The sequence below is a fragment of the Aythya marila genome (genome assembly GCF_965140915.1).
Source record: "Aythya marila genome assembly, chromosome: 10".
Taxonomy (NCBI): domain Eukaryota; kingdom Metazoa; phylum Chordata; class Aves; order Anseriformes; family Anatidae; genus Aythya; species Aythya marila.
Window position 1 is genome coordinate 16,531,274 of NC_139051.1, and position 21,833 is coordinate 16,553,106.

Consider the following 21,833-nt stretch of genomic DNA (forward strand, 5'->3'; position numbering starts at 1 on the left):
TGATCATTTGCATTGCCTTAGTATTAGAAACGAGCAGTAGAAAATCTATGTATAGCTCAACGTGTCATTTAAACAAGAAATACCTGTGTTTCCCCTTTGCTCAAATGATCCTAGGAGACAAGCAGTTGTTTCAAGAAAGTTAAAGTAATAGCAGTGATTATTGAGGAAACTTTAACCAAATTTAATTAAACTTAATTAAAAGTAACCTCAGATAAATAACCACATGAAAATCCTGAGTCATCCTTTTAAGGAGGTGTTCAGTTCATTTACTTCCTAGTGTGACATAATGAGTGTAATTGAATATAAATTGAAGTTTTAATGCAGCATTTATCAATTTTTACTTTTCTTTACCTATATAGTCTGTGTTTAGGGATTCATCATACATTTTCTTTAACCTTTGAATTCAGTAGGCCTTGCATAGCTAATGAAGCATGCGTTATCTTTCTATCTATATATCTTTCTATTTTAAGTCCTTTGCCAGACTTACATGCTGAGAAATGCTCAGGGCCAATGAAAGATCCAAGGACATACAGATTTCCAGAGGAAGATGTTTCATATATCTTCCAGTCTCTAAAAATCTGTCTTCCTGGATTTCAAAAGTATGAATTTAGTATATTTGATTGATAAGTGAATGAATCAGCTGAATAAAGTTAATTATATATTCTTCATGGCAACTTTAAATTGCTTTAAAGAAAAAACAAAAACAAAAAAAATTTTACATGTGATACCATAAAGTACATTAAAATGCATAAATGCAGACAGCATAAAAATCCAGTTTGTAAGGCTAATGTTAATGTTATTTTACAAATTTCCCAAAATCATAGCAGTATATAACAATAAGCAACTTTAAGTCTTTTGCCAGCCTGCCAACTATGAAGCACACGTAAGATGTTAGCTGATTCCACAACCAGTGTGCACTTTGTATTTAAAAAAAAAAAAAAGAAAAAATTCATCAAGCAGTGTTTTCGTACACTGAAAATGCATTATCTCTTTAATTTCTTTCCATAAAGCAAGAGGTGATGTAGAAAATTTGAAGCCTTTTAAAAGTAAATGAGCTAAATTTCGTTCATTTTAGCACTGTGCAGTAATTTGAATCTTGGTTTGCAACCCTACTTCATGAACTATGTCAGTGCAAACAAACAAACAAAAACCCAGCATCCCCAAATAATTACGTATAGTATTTAAATATTTCCAGAATTTTGTTGCAGCTGCTGAATGCAACAACAATTAGCAAACATCTTCAAATCTCTTGTATATCTCAAAAGGTCAAGGGAACAGCTGAACTGTCTTCTAATCCTCACTGTCAGTGTCAACTAATCACCCATTGGCACAGCGGGGAAATCTGGCAGCCGTTTCAGTATCCTTTATCTGTGCTATTTGCAGGCTGTAAGCACTTGTTTTAATTTTTAAGGATTGTCAACCATTTGTGTAGTACAACATAACCTTGTACCAAACCAGGTATAGTTCTTCAGAGTGTTTTAGTTGTAAATTAATTTCTCTGTAGTACTTAATTAGAACAGATTTGGACCCCTCCCCTGCCCCTATTTGTCTCAGCATTCAAATGACTTTGTTTTTGCTATAAAAACCTAATGTGTGTATATTTTTCTGTAAGTGTTACATAATCTCCTTCAGACACTGTAGAATACTAAATTGATGGAAAAACAGGTTGAATTATGGGGGTATAAGGGCAGTGCAGCCTTAAAAGCTGATATATCCTAATAGGAATCCTTGCCATCATTGCTACTAAATAAGTAACACTGCCCCAGCTGTCAGTGCATTGGAGGTTTTATTTGTGATGTCCAAGGAAGAAAACTGAAAAGGAGGTGAGGCAGTAGAAGCACAGGTATTAGGAAATACCATTTTTATATAAATTAGATGAAATTCAAAGTATAGATTAATGTCAGAGGCACCAAAACAACTTTTGAGTAATGTTGTTGCAAACACTCACATACGTTCATTCTCTTTATAAAAAAGAAACCAGGTGATTCCAGAAGGATTTTTAAAAAGGTCCAACTCATCTGACAGTACAAGTGATGAAGCAGTTGGCACCCTGGAAAACACCAAAGACACAGAGGTATTTGCCCTCCTTACAAACAGCTTGTTCTGCCAGCACCCCCCATTTAACCTTCTTCCTCCTAAAGCTAGGAAGAGGTGAAACAGTATATGGCTTCTAACGACATTAGCCCAGCCTGTTTTTTTATTATTATTGTTATTAGATATTTTTTTTTATATTAATTCAACACAAGCAATAAATATCCGGGAACAGAAAACAGAGAAGGTTGAAGCATCCAGCTATTATGCGTGTATCCAAGCTCTTGTGCACAAATCGTCTTGCTGTCTTCCACTACTTGTAAAAGGCTTTTTTGAAGAAAAAGTCATGCCCATTTAAGTTGTCATTAGGTCATTAAAGTATTTCATGTCTGAAAAATTGGTGCTTTTAGGCTGTTTTCTGTATTCAAAAGATGGGGCAGATTCAGGATTCCAGGTCTCCAAAATATATGAATTTGAGAATCCTGGGTAATAAGGGAGCATCATGCGAGGATGGTTTGGTGGCTTGTTTGTAGGGAAGAGCCTGGCTCCAGTTGATGCTCAGCTTTAGCTGTGAGGCCCCTCAGGAGGCAAAATTAGCCCACTGGGACTCCCTGAGCTCAACAAGTGCCAGCTGGGGAGGGCAGCATCCTGTGTCTGTGTCCACTGCCTTGTGTCAGGAGAGGAACAGGCCTGGCTGAAGTGAGGTGTTCCTGCCAACATGTGCCAACTGGCTCTGGGGGTGCCGGGGGGTCACACTGTTTTGGCTGTCCCTGTGGGATCGTGCAGAAGTGCTGAGGACAGGGATGCGAGGGGGACTGAGCACCATCCCCCACAGCCAGCAAGCTAGGAGGGCTGCAACTGAAACAGAGGGCGTGCGTTGTCGGTCTGTCTTCATCCTGTGCAGAGCAGCAAAGCTGTATTTACTTTATTCTCCCCAGAACTCCCTATATAAGGAGTGCTGTGCAGAGAAGAGTGCTGGGTATTATAAATCAGGGAGTGCTCCAGTCTCTGTTCCCTGGTTAAGCCACAGCCTGATGAAAGCATCCAAAGACAAACAAGAAGAGGCAGAATATGAGAAAACCTATTTGAAGGGATCTTTGAGGTCATTTAGTCTGTCCCTGTACTCAAAAGCACTATCAACAATACTTAAGCCATTCTTGACAGAAATTTATCATACTTATTTCTCCAAGTTTCCAGTAATGGAAATTCTGTGTCTTTCCAAGATAATTTATTTAAGCATCCGTGCAGTGAGACAGTTACTCCTGGTGAATAACCTAGATGTCTCTTGTAAGAATTTAAACACATTGCCTTCTTGTTTTATCTTATGTGGGTATGAAAACCAGTTTATCATACCATATTTTCAGCCATATTTTAACTACTTGAAGACTATTATAAATACCAATGTGTTCATGCGAACTTACTCAGTTTTTTCAGTAGAAATATAAAATGTAAACATTAGTAATACAGAGGAATACTGTTAATAGACTGAACTTGACAAAGGGAGCCACAATTCTCTTAAAATAATTTATCTGGTGATTAACAAAACAAACAGAACTTTCCTAAAACAACAAGCCAAAAGCTCAGAAAATATCTCCATTGCCAAAGCTTAACACTAGTAGCTTATAAAATAAAACAGTATGACCTACAGCAATACTGATTGGTCTCTTATTCAATTGTGAATTCAGAAATCAGATCTAAATCAGCAGTTTTAGAATCTCAAATACATTTCAAATTCCCCAAAACACCTATTTATTATGTGCCCATTTTTTAATTGAAAGCATTTTTGGGTCAGGTGATAGGATTGTTTCTACAGTTTCAAAGGAGGGTGCTGTTTGCCCACTAGTCTGCATGAATTCAAATTGTGTGAAAAACCAAAGCCTGCATGGAAAACAATGTTTACCAGAGATGATTGGAAAACAAAACAAAACAAAACCAGGTATAATCTTTTAAACACTGATATAGCACATTGCTGCTTCTGTTTTTCCGGAGAATCTGGTAAAAACAAAGCAGGCCTTTCAGACAAAATATTTTAAAATCAACACCAAGTATGTGCACGTGCACTAAGGCACTAAATTGCCATCTTGGGCAAATAATTTTAAAATCTCTCAACTTCAAATCTACATAGATGCACCTGACTTTTTGGAAATCTTTCTCAGGCACAGAGCAGGTCGAGCTGAGCCATGGTAAGAACAGGCAGTGAATGAAGGCTTGGTCTACTTTAACGTTTTAGTTTGGATCCCCAGCATACTTTAGAAATCACGTCTCCTGTTTGTCTCCAGATAACATGCTTTGATTCACATTGCAGAGTACTTTTGGGGAGTGCACAGACTGGAAGTGCAATCTGAGATGAAACTAAACTGGAGAAACAATGTCGTCCAGAAACACGTTTCCTTAGCACCTAGGTTTGCACTGTAAATCTACTTTTACATGGGCACACTGTTTACTGGTGTTGATAGAACTTTTTAATGGTGCAAGACATTATGATATAAAGTTCAATCTTTTACTAACGTGAATTTTCACCACTTAGAGCTTTATAGCATGAAGTAAAGAAGACGAGGGATTTAATACAAGTAATAAACACTTCAGTTTATGAGCTGATTTTGTGGCTGAGGTCTATAAATCTCCAGTATCTTTCTCAACCCGGCTCTCTTGTTCTTATGAATATGACCATTGAGCGATGGAGTCACTGCACTGGAAGAGGCTGAGGTGTTTCAAGAACTGGATCTAAGGCACATTGACATAGCCTAACAAAAACGAGTGTTGATTTAATTTTCTGATTTTGCAGTATCTTAGCTGTGCTGGGTTGCTTAAGCCTACTCAGTTGCAAATTTTCTTAATCAGTGGCTTTCAAGCTGTGGTCTGCGCACCTCAGAGAATCCATGAATTACTTTGAAGGGGTCTAATAAAAATCAGTAACCTATTCTTAGTAACCTTACTCTCTCTCTGCAGGGCTTGTAGGTTATAAAGAGTTGACAATTACTCTTTAAGTGTTCCAGATGTATGAAGAAGCGCATCAGTCAGCAATTGCATATTCAGGTTGTGCTCCCATTTGATTTTTTTAGAAGCCCTGATGAAACGTCTGTCAGGTTTTCCAGAGAAAGTCAACTCTTTTCAATACAGCAGTCTTGCAACTTTTTGGTAGCATTTCTGTGAATTACAGTCTTTTTCTAAAATTGTCTTGGTTAGAACATTTCATTTTAAAGAAAAAAAAAAGGGGGGGGGGGGGAGGGGGGGGGGGGGCGGGGGGAGGCAATATTTTTGGTAGTACATTTTGTCTGTATTAAAGTGCAACCAGAGCATGATAGAACAGTACAAACATTCATTACTCAGGCAGAAGCCACCCTAAAAACTTTCTTTAATGATTTGCTATTCTGATTGCTCTGCTTCAGACAGAAAGACTTTGTTTATAAGGATTAAGTAGAAGTGTAAGCAAGAAAGCTCTAATCTGGTTATGTATTTGGAAATATATATATATTTTTATTTGTATTAATTTTTAAACTTTTTCTCAGGTTTATACTTGGGGAAATGTTGATTTAAAGTCAAGAGCCTTGATGATAGCTGGTTTTGCAATTAAGCATTTGTTTATTTTCATGGGCTTTTGTGTTTTCATGTGCTTCCAGTGATCTGTTCTGGGAGCAGTAGCTGAGGAAGTGTTCAAATCCTCCTCTCCAACCAACTATACTTAGGAAGTACTGGAGATCTTCAGGGATTGCTACATGACAAATGGGAGCATTCCTCCTGTTTCTAGAACCTAACTTAAATGACCACAGCTTTATCTTTCTGACCTGTTTATACAAAGAAAGCCTAGATAGCTCTAACTCCAAACATACTATATTTTCTTGAGATTATAAATCTTTTTTCTTCAGTATTGTGTTTAGGCCCTAAGCGGGCAATTTGTGTTTAATAAGGCTAAGATAACTTTATCCCAGTAGTTGCAGTGTTTTCTGTGAGTGATTTTATTTTTTTTTGAATGCAAGGATAGAATTATAAATCCAACTTCTTTAACTGTATCTGAGCGAAAAAATGTCACTATGTGGACAGCCACTTCACTGCTAGTATCAAGCTAATAGAATTTCTAATTCCTTCCTATCAGTTTTATTCATAATGTGCTGTTTGCATTGGCATGGTAGCCTCTTCTAAGTTTGGTCTTAGGATATATGATTGTGAAAAAAAGGTCTTCCTTTCCCTCGTAATTTTATTCTGAGTTCTCCAGTGACGTTCATGTTAGCATTCCAGTAAAGTCATTCAAAACCCATGCAGTTCCCTGAGATCACAGTCTCCTAAATTATTAATCAAATTTAGTACATATATCTTTCAAATCGAGTTTGTCTTTTACATTCCATTTTCTCATAGTTCTTACACTTGAATAACATCATCTCAGGGGAATCCCTTAATTGTGCTCCATGTTCTTTATTACTATAAATTGTTTTGCCCTGTTGTTGGTGCCGTCTAAACTTAAGCACTTTTCTGTTACAGTCAAATCAGGTGAGAGAAAGCCTCCAGAGACCCTTACTCTCATGTTTTCTGGCCACTAAACAAAACTTCAGTGCAAATTATTGGTATATATTTTTATTCTGCATTGCAACTGAACCAACATCTTCCATTTTTCTCAGTGCTTTTCTGTAGAAAAAAAGTCTAAATTGAATGAACAAGCATGCTTAAGGTTAAGACCATGCACGCCTACACCACATTCTTGGAATAGTGACTAAAATTTGGAGAATTTCATAACTGCATTTTTATATACCCGGGATGAATGCAAAGAAAATTTCTATCTAACTTTCTATCTTACCCAGAAATTTAATTGAGGACATTGATATTTGTTCTGAAATGAAATGTTACAGCAAAAGATTTTCATGTGATAAATGTTTGTTGTTGTTGTTGTTTTACATTTGAATTAAATATTTTCAATTACTCTGTAGACACAGGTAAATAATAAGAAGTATGTATTTCTTTATCGAATGTTTATAGATTATGCTCACAAATTTTTGCTAGTTTTTTTTTTTTTTTTTTTAAACAAACAAACAAAAAACAGATTTTTGTGAGCTACTAAGATTTTTGTAAGCTATATCTTTACTAGAGATGCTTGTTACATTATCCCAGTACAGCCTTCCTAGGGTAGACAAGCCATATTCCAATTCCATAACTCTATGGAATATGTTATCCTTACTGGGAACCTTAGACTCTGACTGATGGTCTTTAGTTCTCTGCATTAACATCTAAATAATTAATTACTTTCAGAATTTAATAGAAGACTGGTTATTTAATTTCATTATTTTGTCATCTTCTAAGAAGTTTTTACTCATATATTTAGCAATTCCTGTGAAACTGTTTATGATTGTTTATTATTGTGGGAGGAGTATTTTTGATGAGGTGTGAAAACACTTGTTTTGCAAATTTGCACTGGATCACACAACAAACATGTTTACTGTAAAGATAATTGGTGAACATAACTGCTCTTTTGTAAGTATTGAGATGAGAATATATTGAATTGGTTGTTTTGTGATATGCTTTTTTTTTTTTAAACCATATTCTAAAATGCTTACAAGTGGTGTACTTCAAGATTATTCAAGGTTACATTAAATTTTTATTTAGTAGGTTTTGCCTTTTCTGAAGCTTTCTGATTACACACTTCTTGATTCTCAGCTTCTGGTTGGGTATACAGTCAGAAAAAAAAAGAGTCTTTCTGACTCTTCCCTCTACTTTCTTCGGACCCGTGTTTTTTTTTTAATGACATAGAACTTGTGAGGTTCTGCTCACCCACTAGTCTGGTGATGTCCTCTCCCCTCCCCCCGTTCCCATCCCCCTCCCTTTTTTTAATTGGTAAATTAACATTTTATTGCAATGTGGAGATCTAGAAATACTGGAAATGGTGTCTCTGTAAGAAGCAATTAGAAAGAAAACAGGTTCATACCCAGATTTTCAGGGTCAGCGAGGAAAGCCCAATTTAAGTATTGCTCTCTGCCAAAGAACTGGTAAGTCTAAAAGAAGTATGGAAATAATACTACATGCACCGTGGATTCAGAGGAGAAAAAAAAAATAGAAAAAAAAAGTAGGAAAATAAAAGTTAAAAAAAAAAAAAAAAAGAAAAAAGATGGGATTAAGTGGTCCATCAGTTTTCTGGAGCCAAACATTTGTCCAAGGAGTGCTTTCATTCTGGTTTTGTTCAACCGCATCAAAATCCTATTCACAAAGTATGCTTAGGCAGCAGCTTTGTTATGGGATGTCAGTGATATTGATGAATGACACAAGTTTTAGACTTGGGCTGGCTTCAGTAACAACACATTATGAACTTATAAAGTGCAGAATGTGCACTTTGTGTCACATGGGACCTGCAAATTAAATAATTATTTCATAATGTAAAGTGACCTACATCTGGTTTCTACAAATCTGTGTTGGACTGCAAAAAATTAAGTCCCATAGATACCTTCCCTTCATTAGAGATGTGTAGATCATCAACAAAACTGGGTTGCTTTTAGAAATTGCTCGTTAGATAGATTTGCAGGTTGCCAAGTACTGCTCAACTCTCAGCTGGGGACATGAGGTAATGAGATTTAGAACTTTGGGATGAAATATGAAATCTTCTCACATATTTTCCAGGGAGAAGTTCTCTGAAAGAATTAATTCCATAAGTAAAACTCCACTAGGATATGACCTTATAAGCATTGTTGAGTAACTGCACTTGAACTCGTATTAATAATCACAGAGAACAACTTTCTTGGTCTGTCTTGTGTTTGAAAACTATGTTTTACCCATTGAATATGTGACTACGTTTTCCGGATGCTTTTGGCTCTGAGCAATGTACAGTAAAACACTAGCAATCAGATGTCAAGGTTTTACCCTGCAACTCTTGAGAACAGGACTTGTGATTCAAATTCCTGCATTGGCAACACGGGGAAACAGAACTAAATATAAATATTTAAGAAATTAATATAAATTAATATGTATTAATATTTAAAAAATAGTTTTGCGATCCTGTTCCATTCCACTGCCTTTGGTGGAGTTAGGACACCATCCCTTCGACAGGTATTTACAAAATAGATCGCTTTTGTGCTAGTCAGGGGAATCTTTCTCGACGTACAGCACCTGTTAAAGCTGAGTGATTAAGGGATAACGTCGGGTTGATTGAAATTAATGTTTCTCTGCTTGCAAATGCTTGTGATCAGGCTGAGGAATGTCTATGCATTCGGGACTTTCAGACATTTTTTTCTTGCATGAATATGTTGAAAATGTGTAAATATTTAATATTGAGCTCTAAAGTTGATGCTTATATAACTAACCTACAGGGACTTTTTTTTTTTTTTTTTTTTCCTTGCTGAAATCCTTATATAACTAACTGAAGTATCACGAAGAGAAGAATTCTAATATTGTTTTCAAATAAGCATCCCCAAATCACTTTTAGTGAATATACAAGCACCTTAAACCTGAAATGCATGTATCAGATATTTATAAAAATAAATCTGATCTTATTCCATCCCTTCTGCTTGGCTGGTCACAGAAGAGCATGTGTTTCTGCAGAACAGAGCCTGACAAGTAACCAGAAAATGTTTTTCATGGTTGAATAAGTCCTTGGAGAGTATGGGAGAAAGAGAGAGAACTTCTTTCATTTTTGAAGCTCTAGTAATTTCTGCACCTCTGCTATGAGCTGTGGCTCTGTGGTGCTGCCCTGTGGCCATCCTGCCCTGTGCTGGAAGTGACAGAGCCCTGGCCGTGCTCCCTCATGGAGGGGCTGCCCACTCTTTGGACCAATGTGATGACAAGTGGTGTAACACAACAAGGAGATCCTAAAAGTGAATACTACAGGGTCTGTTCCTGCTTAAAAATGTCATTAAGGAAGGGAAGTTTTGATATTTGCTGCATAATTTTCAGTTATTGTTCCTTTTCCCACCTGTGTTTGATAAAATAAGAAATGTCACTTACGCTGTTAGTAACAAGCCCAACGCTATTAATGAAAAAAAGCTGTAACTTACAGCTGCTCAGGTTGCTTTAATAACATCAGTGGTGGAGTTTTCAGCTAAGGAAAAATGACTTTTACAGGAAGCTATTAAATAAAGAAGTTTTTATCATGGGAACTGTTGTCTTTCTGATGGCAAAACCAGTTTGACTGACTAAAAAAATTACCTCTGGGGGTGGTATGAGATTTTCCTAGGGAATTTAAATGCCACAAGGTATTCTCAGCTTAAAAATAGAAATGTGTAGGTTGAAATGAGTAGCTGAGAGGTATGTGCTGTAGGTTGGGATTTAGCTAGGAATACAGATGTTCACAAATTTAAAAATATACTTTTCCTGATTTAAAAATTACCATGCTCCAGCCTAACACTATTTGGCTTGTAATTATAATTGTTGTCCTATTCAAATTAGCTTTAAGAATCTCCTCATAACTATTAGGAATCTAATTAGAAATTAGAGACTTCTTTCTAAGGTGCACAGTGCTTGCACGCCTCTTTCTGTACTGGCTCTGATTTGGTGATTTGGTGGAGATACTATGAAAAATATGTGTGTTGAAATGGGGTCTCTGAACTTAAAGGTATCCCAACAGGAAACAAGCCTAGTAAATTGTCAAATTGTCAGATGATGCTCTCTGGCTACAAGTGTGGCCTTTTCCTTCTTTTTTTTTTTTTTTTTTTTTTTTTTTTTTTTTAATATCCTGTGTATCCTGTGCCTTGCTACTCTGTTTTTACTTCCTAAAACAAATTAAAATACTTAATTAAAATACTGCTAATGCAGAATAGGCTTCTCAGGTTAATTTTGAAGTTACTGGAGTTTATGTAAGTGCCTAAAAGGGTACAGCACAGGCAGCGTGCTCAGTGTTCCTGGTTCTTGGATTTTTTTAGCCCATATCTTTTGTGCTCAGGTTGCTTGCAATCTCTGATGAGACTGAAACGCAGGTTGCTGTCACTTCAGACGAACTGACCACATGTTCTGGTTTGAATTACTTTCCACCCTTTTTCCTGAATCCTTTTTACCCTCGGATTCTGTCTTCCCTTCATCTCCTTTCTATAGAAACCTCTTTCAACAGTCTTTGCTGACCTATTTCTGCTCAAATTTTAAGCTTTTAAAATTCTCTTCTTTTTCCACAAGTTTTTGATAATGTTCCTTTGAGAAGCTTCATGACGGGCGCAGGCATATCGTTCCCCATTGGTACTTCAGAACATCCTGCTGTCCCACAGGGGGTTCAGCTCACCTGTACCTTCGTGTGCCTGGGGAATAAACTCATCCATTTTATGACTTCATCTGCTTTTTCTATGCCAAGGGAGTTACAGCCCTTTACATTCTTGACTTGCAGTCAAATCTGCGTAATCACAGTTTCAAACTGAGTATGCATTTTCCATCTCATGAGGATGAGTCTTTTGGGAATGATACACACATGGCATATGTTCATAGTTATGGCAGAAAATAGCCTCATATTAAAAACTTTTTTGCTTTTTTTTTTTTTTTTTAATTGAACTTTCTGACAGATATGACCCATGTTAAACATAATTTTAAATGAATGCTTCACAATTCACCATGTTGCACTAAAACCCTACTACAAATCACACATACGCACATTAATACTTTTTTTGAGGCTTTTCAGTCTGTGCCTTTCAATAATGAAACTGCAGGCATGTTTTTCAGTAACATCAGGAGCCAAGAACAATCCTGGGAAAACATAATAGCAATCTTAGACCTTAACAAATTTTTTGACGGTTATATAAGCATTTCTAATTGACACTAGATGCTTGAAATTATATTTTGTATATTCTACTTAAGCATATTATCATTTCCTCTTTTGTGTGTCTTATTTATATGCCTTACTTTCCCTATATCTATAAAGTTGTTACTCTGCAAACTACAGAAAGGACGGATAGTAATAAATGAATAGTTAAAAAGTATAAGGACTTTTTTGTCCTATGAATACAGACAGTTTGTTCCCAAAAGTTCATATATATTTGTGGTATTTTCATGCTGGTGCATGTCCTGCCACGCTGCTCAATCACTCCCCATCCTCAGAACAACAGGGAGAGAAATGTATGATGAAGAGCAATCACATGGGTTGAGATAAGGACAGGGAGACTGCTCCACCAGTTACTGTTGTGGGCAAAACAGCCTCAGCATGAGGGTTATTAATGTAATTTATTATCTGTTGCTGACAGACAAGAGCAGTGAGAACCAAAAGCAAATTAAAACAACCTTCTCTCATCCACTCTCTTCTGCTTCTCCTCCAGCAGCACAGGAACAGTGCTGGGGTCAGTCCCTAATGCTTTGTCTGCACTGCTCCTTCTCAGTCCCTCTCCGCCCCTGAGAAACAAAACTCCATTTTTGTGGAGTCCCCACATCACATGGGGTCCCTCCCACGGGATGCTGTCTTTCCTGAGCTGTCCTGTGTGGGCTGCCCACAGGCAGCAGCTCTTCAGGAACTGCTCCCACTCCTGCAGCCCCCTGCTACCAACACCTTGCCATATAAGCCCCGTATAAAGTCATTCTAGAATTTCTAGATTTTTTTTTTTCCATCATATAATAGCCAAAGAGAGTTTTTTTTTTTCCCTTTATTATATGAGAAAGAATTCTACAAATATATACCAATAGAGATGCAAGGTTTTTTTTTTTTTGTTTGTTTGTTTGTTTGTTTTCCCCTTCTCTGTTAAAAGGAAACGTTTCTAAAATGATTTTGAAGCAAGAACACAGCATAGGTCAATAAAATGTTTCCTGACAGGTCGTCTCTTGAAGGACAGGTTGCATTTTTTAAATCCTGCTTGTCTGTAAATCTTTATTAAAAAAATTGTTTCAGCAATCCTATCTGTAAGTATTGCGTGCTTTCTTTACTTGAAGTGGCTACAGTTTATTCTTACAGTAAGAAAGAATGGTGTGCACATTTGGCATTAATTTATCAAGCACTTTCATCCTGTTTCGTTTGTGGGACTGTAAAACATGAAGACAAGGTGAGGGAACTTGTGGAGCAGACAGGAACACTCATGTGTTGTTCATGGTGCTTAGAAGAGGGCATGGTCAGCCAGCCTGCAGACTGGGCATCAGCAGGTCAAGGAGTGAGATCCCCATTTGTGTATTATCAACCTCTTTGTGGTCTTTAAAATTGTGTTCCAGAGTCCTGATCCTCTGAGGAAAAAGTAATCAATTCATGTCTCTCATACCTTGGCTCACTATTATAACATTGGGTCATGCTGAATAAAAACAGAGTGAGCTGTCTGCTCCTTGTCACCTCTATGGGTGAATTCACTTAGCGTGCCAGGATCAATGGATCACTAAGAAGCAATGCTTCTTTATAGTTTATTTATAGAAGTTAAACTGCATCTCAACCAAGGAGCGTTCTGAACTCTGTAAAGCACCTCACAATCTCTTGCATCCATCTAAAAGACTAACTTTTATTTTTGACCATGCTTGTCGGTTTAATTATGCCTGGGTCTCACTCCAAGAATTCCCTCCTTCCCTCCACAGACTTTTCCTCCATCTGAATTTACTATCATCTGGCTGAACAGAAAATAAATGAACCATTTTTGAACTTTAAAGATTTCCAAAAGGTTTTGGAGAATTTTCTCAGCATTTTAAAAGCTAGAATCATGAATCATCATTCAGTGCTAAAGCTTGTCAAATTCAGGGATACTTTCCAAGAACTCGGTTTAAGTTCAGTGTTTTCTCCACATTTACTTTCTTTCTTACAAACATTTTTTTCAGCCTTAATACAAAGAGAGAAACATGTTCTTTGCTTGTGCATAATCTATGAGACAGGTAAACACAATTCCTTTCATCTTCATGATATCATCTTGTGTTATTTACATTCTACATTAGGCTACTTTTCCTGGTTATATGAACACACTGTGAATGATATTGTTTATATTAATGTAGAAATCAGTTCTTATAAAACCTACACAAGATAAATTTCATTACTTAAGTCAACGTATATTTTTTATTTTATGCCTGTGTATCAGAATGCTTTTTGTTTTTGTTTTCTCAGAAATATTATTCTCCAAGCTATTCAAGGTACAATGTGTTAATATAGGGTTTGAGTACACTGACTAATAGGGGTTTTGTTTCTCTGACACATCTAAAAGGCAGTAATAAGACCTATTGGTTCTTTGGAAAAATAGCAAGGACTTGTAAAAGACTTGCAAAAACTGGCAGCTTTCTGCTGTAGTGACAGGGTATTCTGCTCTTCCAATAATAGAATAAGCTTATGTATGTCCAGAGACAGAATGGGTTTCTTGTAATGAAGGACAAAGTACGGCTTTCAAATGTCTGATTTTAAAAAATTTAAGTATTCAAGTATTATATAATTCTTGTTCTAGTAGAAAATAGCGTGTTATAAATTATAAATAATCTTTATGCAGAAATCAAAGACAGTTTTCAGTGAAAGCACAGCGGAGGGCATGCTATAGATTAAAGTAAATATTACCCCATAGAATTGTCCCAGAGTTGAGCTGCTCCTTTGTCACTCTTATGGGGGATTGGCCTGTTACTGTTGTCAGCTAAGCTGGGCCATGCGATCACCCACCTTATTTGCACTTTTACACAAGATAGACTAAGTTTCAAGTGGTGAGGACTTTAAAATCCAAAAAGAAAACAAAATCAATCTTTGTGTTAGAGCAGCATATGTTTTTTTTGTGAGAAGAAGAGAGGATGTATGCTGTTAAAAAGAATAGGATATTGTTTCTTCATTTTAAATCATATCTAATGAAAAATGAGTAGTGAATTTTTGTCTTACATTTGCTAAAACAGAATTATGTGTGCCGGGAAACAGCATAATCTACTCAAGGCAAAAGTGAATTTACTGATTTGGAAAAGGAATCTAAAATGTAACATGGACCAATTAAGATGATTTAAAGGTTAAACAAAACAAATTCCATCAGTCCTTCCCAAGTAATGTTCTGCTTAAGGAAGACATTGCACCTGTGAGTTTATAAGTTGCATTTGTGACTGGTTTTAAGCAACTCAAGGTACTGAACTTAAAAATAAATAAATAATAATAATAATAATAAAAAAATACTTAATTTCCTGGGTGCTATAAAAATGGTATTTTCAGCAACGTTCTTGTCCTGCATATAAAGATTCATTTAGGTCATCTGTCTGAGGGCATCCCTGCCAGGAAAGCCCTTTCTTCTGGGAGTGTGCTTTGCCTTACAATTAGGTTAAATCTGAGTTTAAACTGCAGCAAGCACTGGTAAAAACTCACTTTAATTTTCTTGTGTTCACTTAGTAGAGGCTTAGTCTTCAATACATCTTCCTTTGACTTTTTTTGGTAATTTTGTTACTGTTCACACGCAAGAGTAATTACTCAGCTGGTTAATGAATTATGATGCTTATGTTACAGGGAAACCTCTCCAGTTTAAAAATAGAAATTAAATTGCTTGTTAATTTCCTCTAGTGTCAGGTGATGAATATACCAAAATTAAACTTTAGTCATAGATGGAAGCAGCACAGTTGTGAAATTGCTAAACTCCCTGGTACCTGAGGAATATGGAAAACTGATGTCAAACACCTACCTTGTTCAGTTCTTCATGAGAAATTAAAAGGTTCATTTTCTCTCTCTGTCACTCAGGAGAGAAGGCTCTTTTGCTTGGATTGGGTTCTTTTTTTCTTCCCTTTAGGTTGTGAAATCTCTGAATTTTGTGATTCCAGTAAGCATGCTTTGCTATCCACTATCATGAACTATTTTTTTAGGGCTTGTTTCATTAAAGAGGACATCTAGATTAGTTTTATTTTGTAAATTTTTTCTAGGAAATGTATTCAAATCTTAATTGTGTGTTACTTGGAAATAAATAATTAGCAGTAGTTAATAAAATATCTCAGTATTAGTTCAGGTAATACTTAGAATGTACTTTTTAAACACTATTATACTTGTATCAGAAATAATATACTTATTTTTCTACAAATATGCCCTATATTCCTCTGTAAGAAAGATACTGATTATGTTATATCAATTACTAGTTATTAATTGGGTTGCTGATGAATTTATATTAGGTTTTTATTTTTCTGAATGTTCCCTAATGCCCTTCATTATTACGTTTAAATACTAATATGCTAGTTGATCAGAGTAGGTTTTTTTTTTATGCAAGTGTTCTTTATGAGGGCATTTAGCTGAGACTGCTTAGAAATTATATTGAAAATTATTTCTTTAATCTTTTTTTAGGAAGGTATACAATCTTTCTCTTATGCTTGATAAAACTAGGTCAAATACCAAGCAATAAATATTAAATGGTAGGTTAGATACAACAGTATCTCTATTTGTAATGTTTACCCTTAATCAATTCAGGCAATCTTCAGAAATTTGATTACTTCATTGTTACAGTTACTACTCATGTCTCCTATTTCTAAAATGAAAATTTAGAGTTAAGTCATGAGTATATAAATTACATCAGATGTGTAGCTTTTCAAGCATTTTTTTTTGTTGTTTTCCCAATCTTCAATTTATATAATTCTATTCTTAATTGAATTGTATCACTTTCAACTGATTTATGGTATTAGTTGTTTTAGTATTAGGAGCCACTTTTCTTAAGTCCTCCTGATTTCTGGGAATGTTAGATGGCTCAGGTGAAGCCTGAGTCCTATTAGACAACAGAATTGATGCCGCCTTTACCCATTGGTTTGGTTTGCATTTTGTTGCCATTTCACAGCAAGATTTTCTTGTGATAAATGTAATACAACTGATCTTTGCTTGACTGAATGAGTCATAATATTGTCTTCGTAGGATGCGGTACTGCAACAGGAGGAGCTGAAGATGAAGGTGAGGCTGAAGCTGGCTGGATTGAAGGTGCTGCCATCCTGCTCTCTGTTATCTGTGTTGTGCTCGTCACTGCCTTCAATGACTGGAGCAAGGAGAAGCAGTTCCGTGGGCTTCAAAGTCGTATTGAGCAGGAACAGAAATTTACTGTTGTCCGAGGTGGACAGGTTATCCAAATCCCAGTGGCAGAGATAGTAGTTGGTGACATTGCACAGGTGAAATATGGTAAGTTTCGTCAAATTGATAACTACTTTTCTGAACTTTATTTCCCTTCTCCCTTCCTGACCAAATAGAGGATATTTGGAACTCACTTCACTGGAATTAATTCAAAACCAGAATAATTTGGTATCGTTACTATCCATGGTATGGTAATAATTATGCTGCGAGGGCAAAAGAAAAACTTGACCTAAAATACATGCAGTAAAATTACACTTGGTAATTAATTTTATTTTTGTAAGCTTCACTTCCTTTCACTGACAAGGACAAGAACTGTACTTACAATGGTAATTCTCTTTCATGGAGGATTACAATATTTGGAATTTTTGGAATCTGTCCAGTTATGAATATGAGGTATGAATATGAAGCAATTTTAAATGCTTTCTGAAAGGGAATCATGCCCCTGTGCTAACCCTAGTTGGTAGGCTGCTCCAAAACTATGGATTCTGTAAGTGTCCACAAACTGGGTGTTACTAGTGGATGGATGCCATATAGTTATATACCATAAGGGACACCCCCCCCTCCCCCCCTCCTCCCCTCCTCCCCCCCTCCTCCCCCCCCCCATTTTTCTCCCCATGCTCTGGTGAATTGGAAAATCTTTGCAGGAACTCTGTTAGCTGTGTCTAATTCAACCTGAAAATTACAGCCTGTTCCAACAGGTGTCCAGTCTCTCCTGGGTCAAGTCTCTCCTAGGTTTAGATGCAGGAGAGCATCCAGAGAGCAGAAAGGAGAGAGACTGCTTAACTGTCTATTAACTGCTGTTTTTTCTTAGGAAGTTTGACAGAACAACCTTCATGTCATGTTAAAAATATCACTCCTGTCCTAGTCTAGGTGATTATTCATTGTATGTTAAGTGTGATGCATTCTGATTCTGGTGTAACGTTAAGCAAAAAATATTTGCAATGCAAAGGTTATTCCCTATGGGATTACAATAATGTGGCTAATGTGGTCTGATATGGTTGCGCTTTCATATTTGCTTTCATTTTACATTTTAATGTAATTATTGTTGTAATTTTATCATAGAAATAATCATGTAATTATAAAAGCACTTACTAAATCACTGTGGTTTTCCATTGCCATGTTTTTACTGAAAGGTGATCTCCTACCTGCCGATGGGATATTTATTCAAGGAAATGATCTTAAAATTGATGAAAGTTCTTTAACTGGAGAGTCAGATCAAGTCCGCAAATCTGTTGACAAAGACCCAATGCTACTGTCAGGTAAATTTGTCTGAATTCTTTCTGAGTTTATCTTTTATGTACAGCTTTGTTCGTGTTTTGTTTTGATTTGGTTCTCTACAGCATCAGGTTTTGGTAACTTAGATATAGCAGGTCTTTTGAATACAGACACAGACCTTGACAGTTTTTCATATGAGAGATAGACTAATGTTTTCTGATTGTGTGTAATTCTTTCTGATCATGATATTTATTTAATAAAGTGAGAAAATGCTGAAAATTTTTAGAGGGAAATGAAAATATAATTCCTGGAAAAAACAATCATTTCAATTCATCGTATACCAGCTTTAATTTAACCATTAAATTTTAAAGTCTTTCAAAGCCTCTTTTTTATGCATACAGTAGAAACATTAGAGAAAGAAACAACAAATGTGCTAAGAAAGATGGATACACTAAAATATTGACTTTTATGTCAATTTTTATGTTCATAATCTTTGTTACATGTTCATGTTATTCATACTATTTGTATTTTGTAATATAATTCTACACAGTAAATCATTTAAATATATATATATTATTCTAAAAATGAGATTTTTAAATAGCCTGGTTCTTAACAGATTTAAGCTAAGATGTGAAGACATAAAAGCTGCCTGGTATTTTGTCTCATAACGGTCTCATAACAATCATCAATGTATTGCAACTTGATAGAGTCCTTTCAAATACATTTGAACTCTCAACTCACAGAAAGTATTCTTCTTGTTGTCTTGTTCATGTACTCTCACATATTCCTAAATTGAGATCCTTTTGAATACCCATAGATTTCAATGGTGACTGTGGAAAAAATATAAAGACACTGCCCTGAAAGGCATGATGGGAAGAGAAAAGGAAAATAGTCGAGTTAGGTGAAAATAAATTTTTATCCTGCTTCCCAAAGCTTAAACATCTTTGCTAGAAAGAGAGGTTTGTCTTTATGGTTTTACAGTGAAGTTTGCACTCTTTATATTTCCCTTTTAGTATGTTATCTCTATAGTAATTACAAAAAGGTGAAGAATTAATGGGATATTTTAACAAATGCTACACAAACTTTTGCTCCATATTTATACTAATGAATTTATACTCGTTCTGTGTTAGCGAATCCTTGAACTCTATTTGCTTATGAGTTCGCCAAATGCTACCTTTTTTTCCAGAGATATACTGCAAAGTTTAATACCCATGATGTTGGACCTGATGTGCCTGCTGGAAATTGTTAGTAGCTCAAAAATCAAAAAAGTTGAAACCCACCATGTCATGTTTGTTTCACAGTAGTTTTAAAAACAGAATTTCTGTTGGATATTAGCATAGCACCCATATTTTAACAAAACTTCTTTAAAGCGGGAAAAAAAAAAAAAGCTGTAAAAAGACCTTAATTTTTCCTTGTCTTTGAACCTGAAGACATCAGTAAATTATTTCCAATTAGGTTTTGGAATTTAGACAAAGATTGTCAGGCTGATGTTTGCCACTGTTCTTCCTCCATCGTCTGTTGGAAAAGAAGACAGTTCAGGTTTGATAGAAGAAAGCTAAAGAAAGGTAACATTTGAATTGCAGCCACGGTTTGTTTTTGTGGGTCTAAATTTGGTGAAAGAAAAACACCATGAATCAGGAAGTCTTATTTTCACTGTTGGCACCTGAAACATTTTTAATATTCGATTAGTTTCAATGACATAATTAAACTAAATGAGTTTCTGTGCTTAATGTCCTGTTTAATCATCCAGATAGTCATTTACTATACTTGAGAAGCAATTCTAAGAGTACAAGTGCTGACTAAACCAGATGGTTCATTTCCATCTGTATATAGCACATTTGGTACTACCTAGGAAGGCAGAAATGGGAATATATACTGAAATGAAACTCAACTGATATACCTGAAATGAAAACAACCAATAATTCCATTGTACTTCTGTCTAAAACATTTCCCTTCTTTTAGGTCACTAATGAAGTTTTGCATGCATGGTGTAGCACAATGCACTGTATCAAAAATCAACAGCATTAACAAGCCCATGGTTATATTAAATTTCTTTGCAATGAGCATGGGCATGTATAGACCAAAAGGTGAAGAGAGCTTGGGTAATGAAACTGTCTGATACTTGTCCACCTTTTCCTGGTGGATGACAGGTTGGCCATGAGCCAGCTAGTGTGCCCTGGTGGCCAAGAAGGCCAATGGGATCCTGGCGTGCATTAAAAGAAGCGTGTCCAGAAGGTCAAGGGAGGTGATCCTCCCCCTCTACTCTGCCCTGGTCAGGCCTCACCTGGAGTACTGTGTCCAGTTCTGGGCTCCCTGGTACAAAAATGACAAGGATCTCCTGGAAAGAGTCCAGCCACAAAGATGATACGGGGCCTGGAGCATCTCACCTATGAGGAAAGGCTGAGAGACCTGGGTCTGTTCAGCCTGGAGAAAAGAAGACTGAGAGGGGATCTCAGCAATGTGTATAAATACCTGAAGTGTGGGAGACAAAGGGATATGGCCAACCTCTTTTCAGTGGTTTCTGGGCACAGGACAAGGGACAATGGCCAAAAAATGGAGCACAGGATGTTCTGCACCAAGATGCGAAAGAACTTCTTCACGGTGAGGGTGATGGAGCACTGGAACAGGCTGCCCAGGGAGGTTGTGGAGTCTCCTTTCCCGGAGATATTCAAGGCCTGTCTGGACGCCTACCTGGGCAGCTTGCTCTAGGGAACCTGCTTTGGCAGGGGGGTTGGACCCGATGATCTCTTAAGGTCCCTTCCAACCCCTACAATTCTGTGATTCTGTGAAAACTGATATGCCCTTCAAGTTCTGCATAGTTTGAAATTCAGAGAAATCCATGATACCCATATACAGAAGTTTTGTACATGAGTCTGGCCTCAGTAATTATTTAGGGGTACAAGGTGATAATAGTTAACATTGTAAAAAAAATATCTTAGGAGGTTTATTGTTTAAAGCTTTTTTTCCAGTTATTTAGATTAATTTGATTAATGAAATGAGTATGAAAGAGTTGCAGAGAGGAACTGACCCAGTGTAGTTCTCACTGAACTGATACTGACAGAAGGTTATCTTAACCTAAGTTTCATCCATGTGTACTTCTTTTTGTTTGTTTGTTTGATTCTTTGAAACAATGAAGAGTCAGCTTATTAAAGAACAAATAAATGAAAGAAATGTCTTGGTCATGGTGCTTTGTTAGGTTTTGGAAATTAGAAGGAAGCTTGATTAAGGAATCGGGTCAGTTACTGCCTGGAGAAAAATAGTTCTGATTCTGTCTTAATTCCTTGCCAGAAAATATTCAAAGCTAAGCTTCTAGCAAAGCAGAAATTTTTAGAACAGAGCATCTAACTTAAAATGTTCCAAATTATTTGGTTATGCTGAAATTACATGTAGATGAGTTTTTGCTGGAAAACTTTTTTTGTTTAAAGAGGATATTCTGATGGTTGTTTCGCTTTCTTAGTAACTTTGGTTACCTTTTAATAATTGCAGTGACTAAACCGTTATTTAGACATGCAGATAGAGAATTTTTGCTCAACTCAAGCTTGCTGGAAGTAACAAAACAGGATAAACACTCAAACTTAGAGTTCTCTGCATTTCTTTCTGTATTTTTTTTGAGCCATATTTCCAACCTATTTCACTAGTATTGTTAGATTTGGAGGTTTCTGAGCAGTACATGTTTAGTTGCATTTTTGTCTGAAAATGT

At 36.2% G+C, this 21,833-nt stretch overlaps 1 protein-coding gene across 12 annotated transcripts in view; it reads left to right on the top strand.

Annotated features, from left to right (window-relative positions):
• The window catches only part of ATP2B2 (ATPase plasma membrane Ca2+ transporting 2), a 415,521-nt gene that overhangs the window by 297,250 nt on the left and 96,438 nt on the right, over window positions 1-21,833 (top strand). For all 12 annotated transcript variants that reach the window (XM_082768047.1, XM_082768054.1, XM_082768052.1 and 9 more), the window contains 2 exons: window positions 16,709-16,966; window positions 18,052-18,177. In XM_082768047.1, the coding sequence (XP_082624173.1) occupies window positions 16,709-16,966; window positions 18,052-18,177 (384 nt within the window). The remainder of the gene's footprint in view (window positions 1-16,708; window positions 16,967-18,051; window positions 18,178-21,833) is intronic.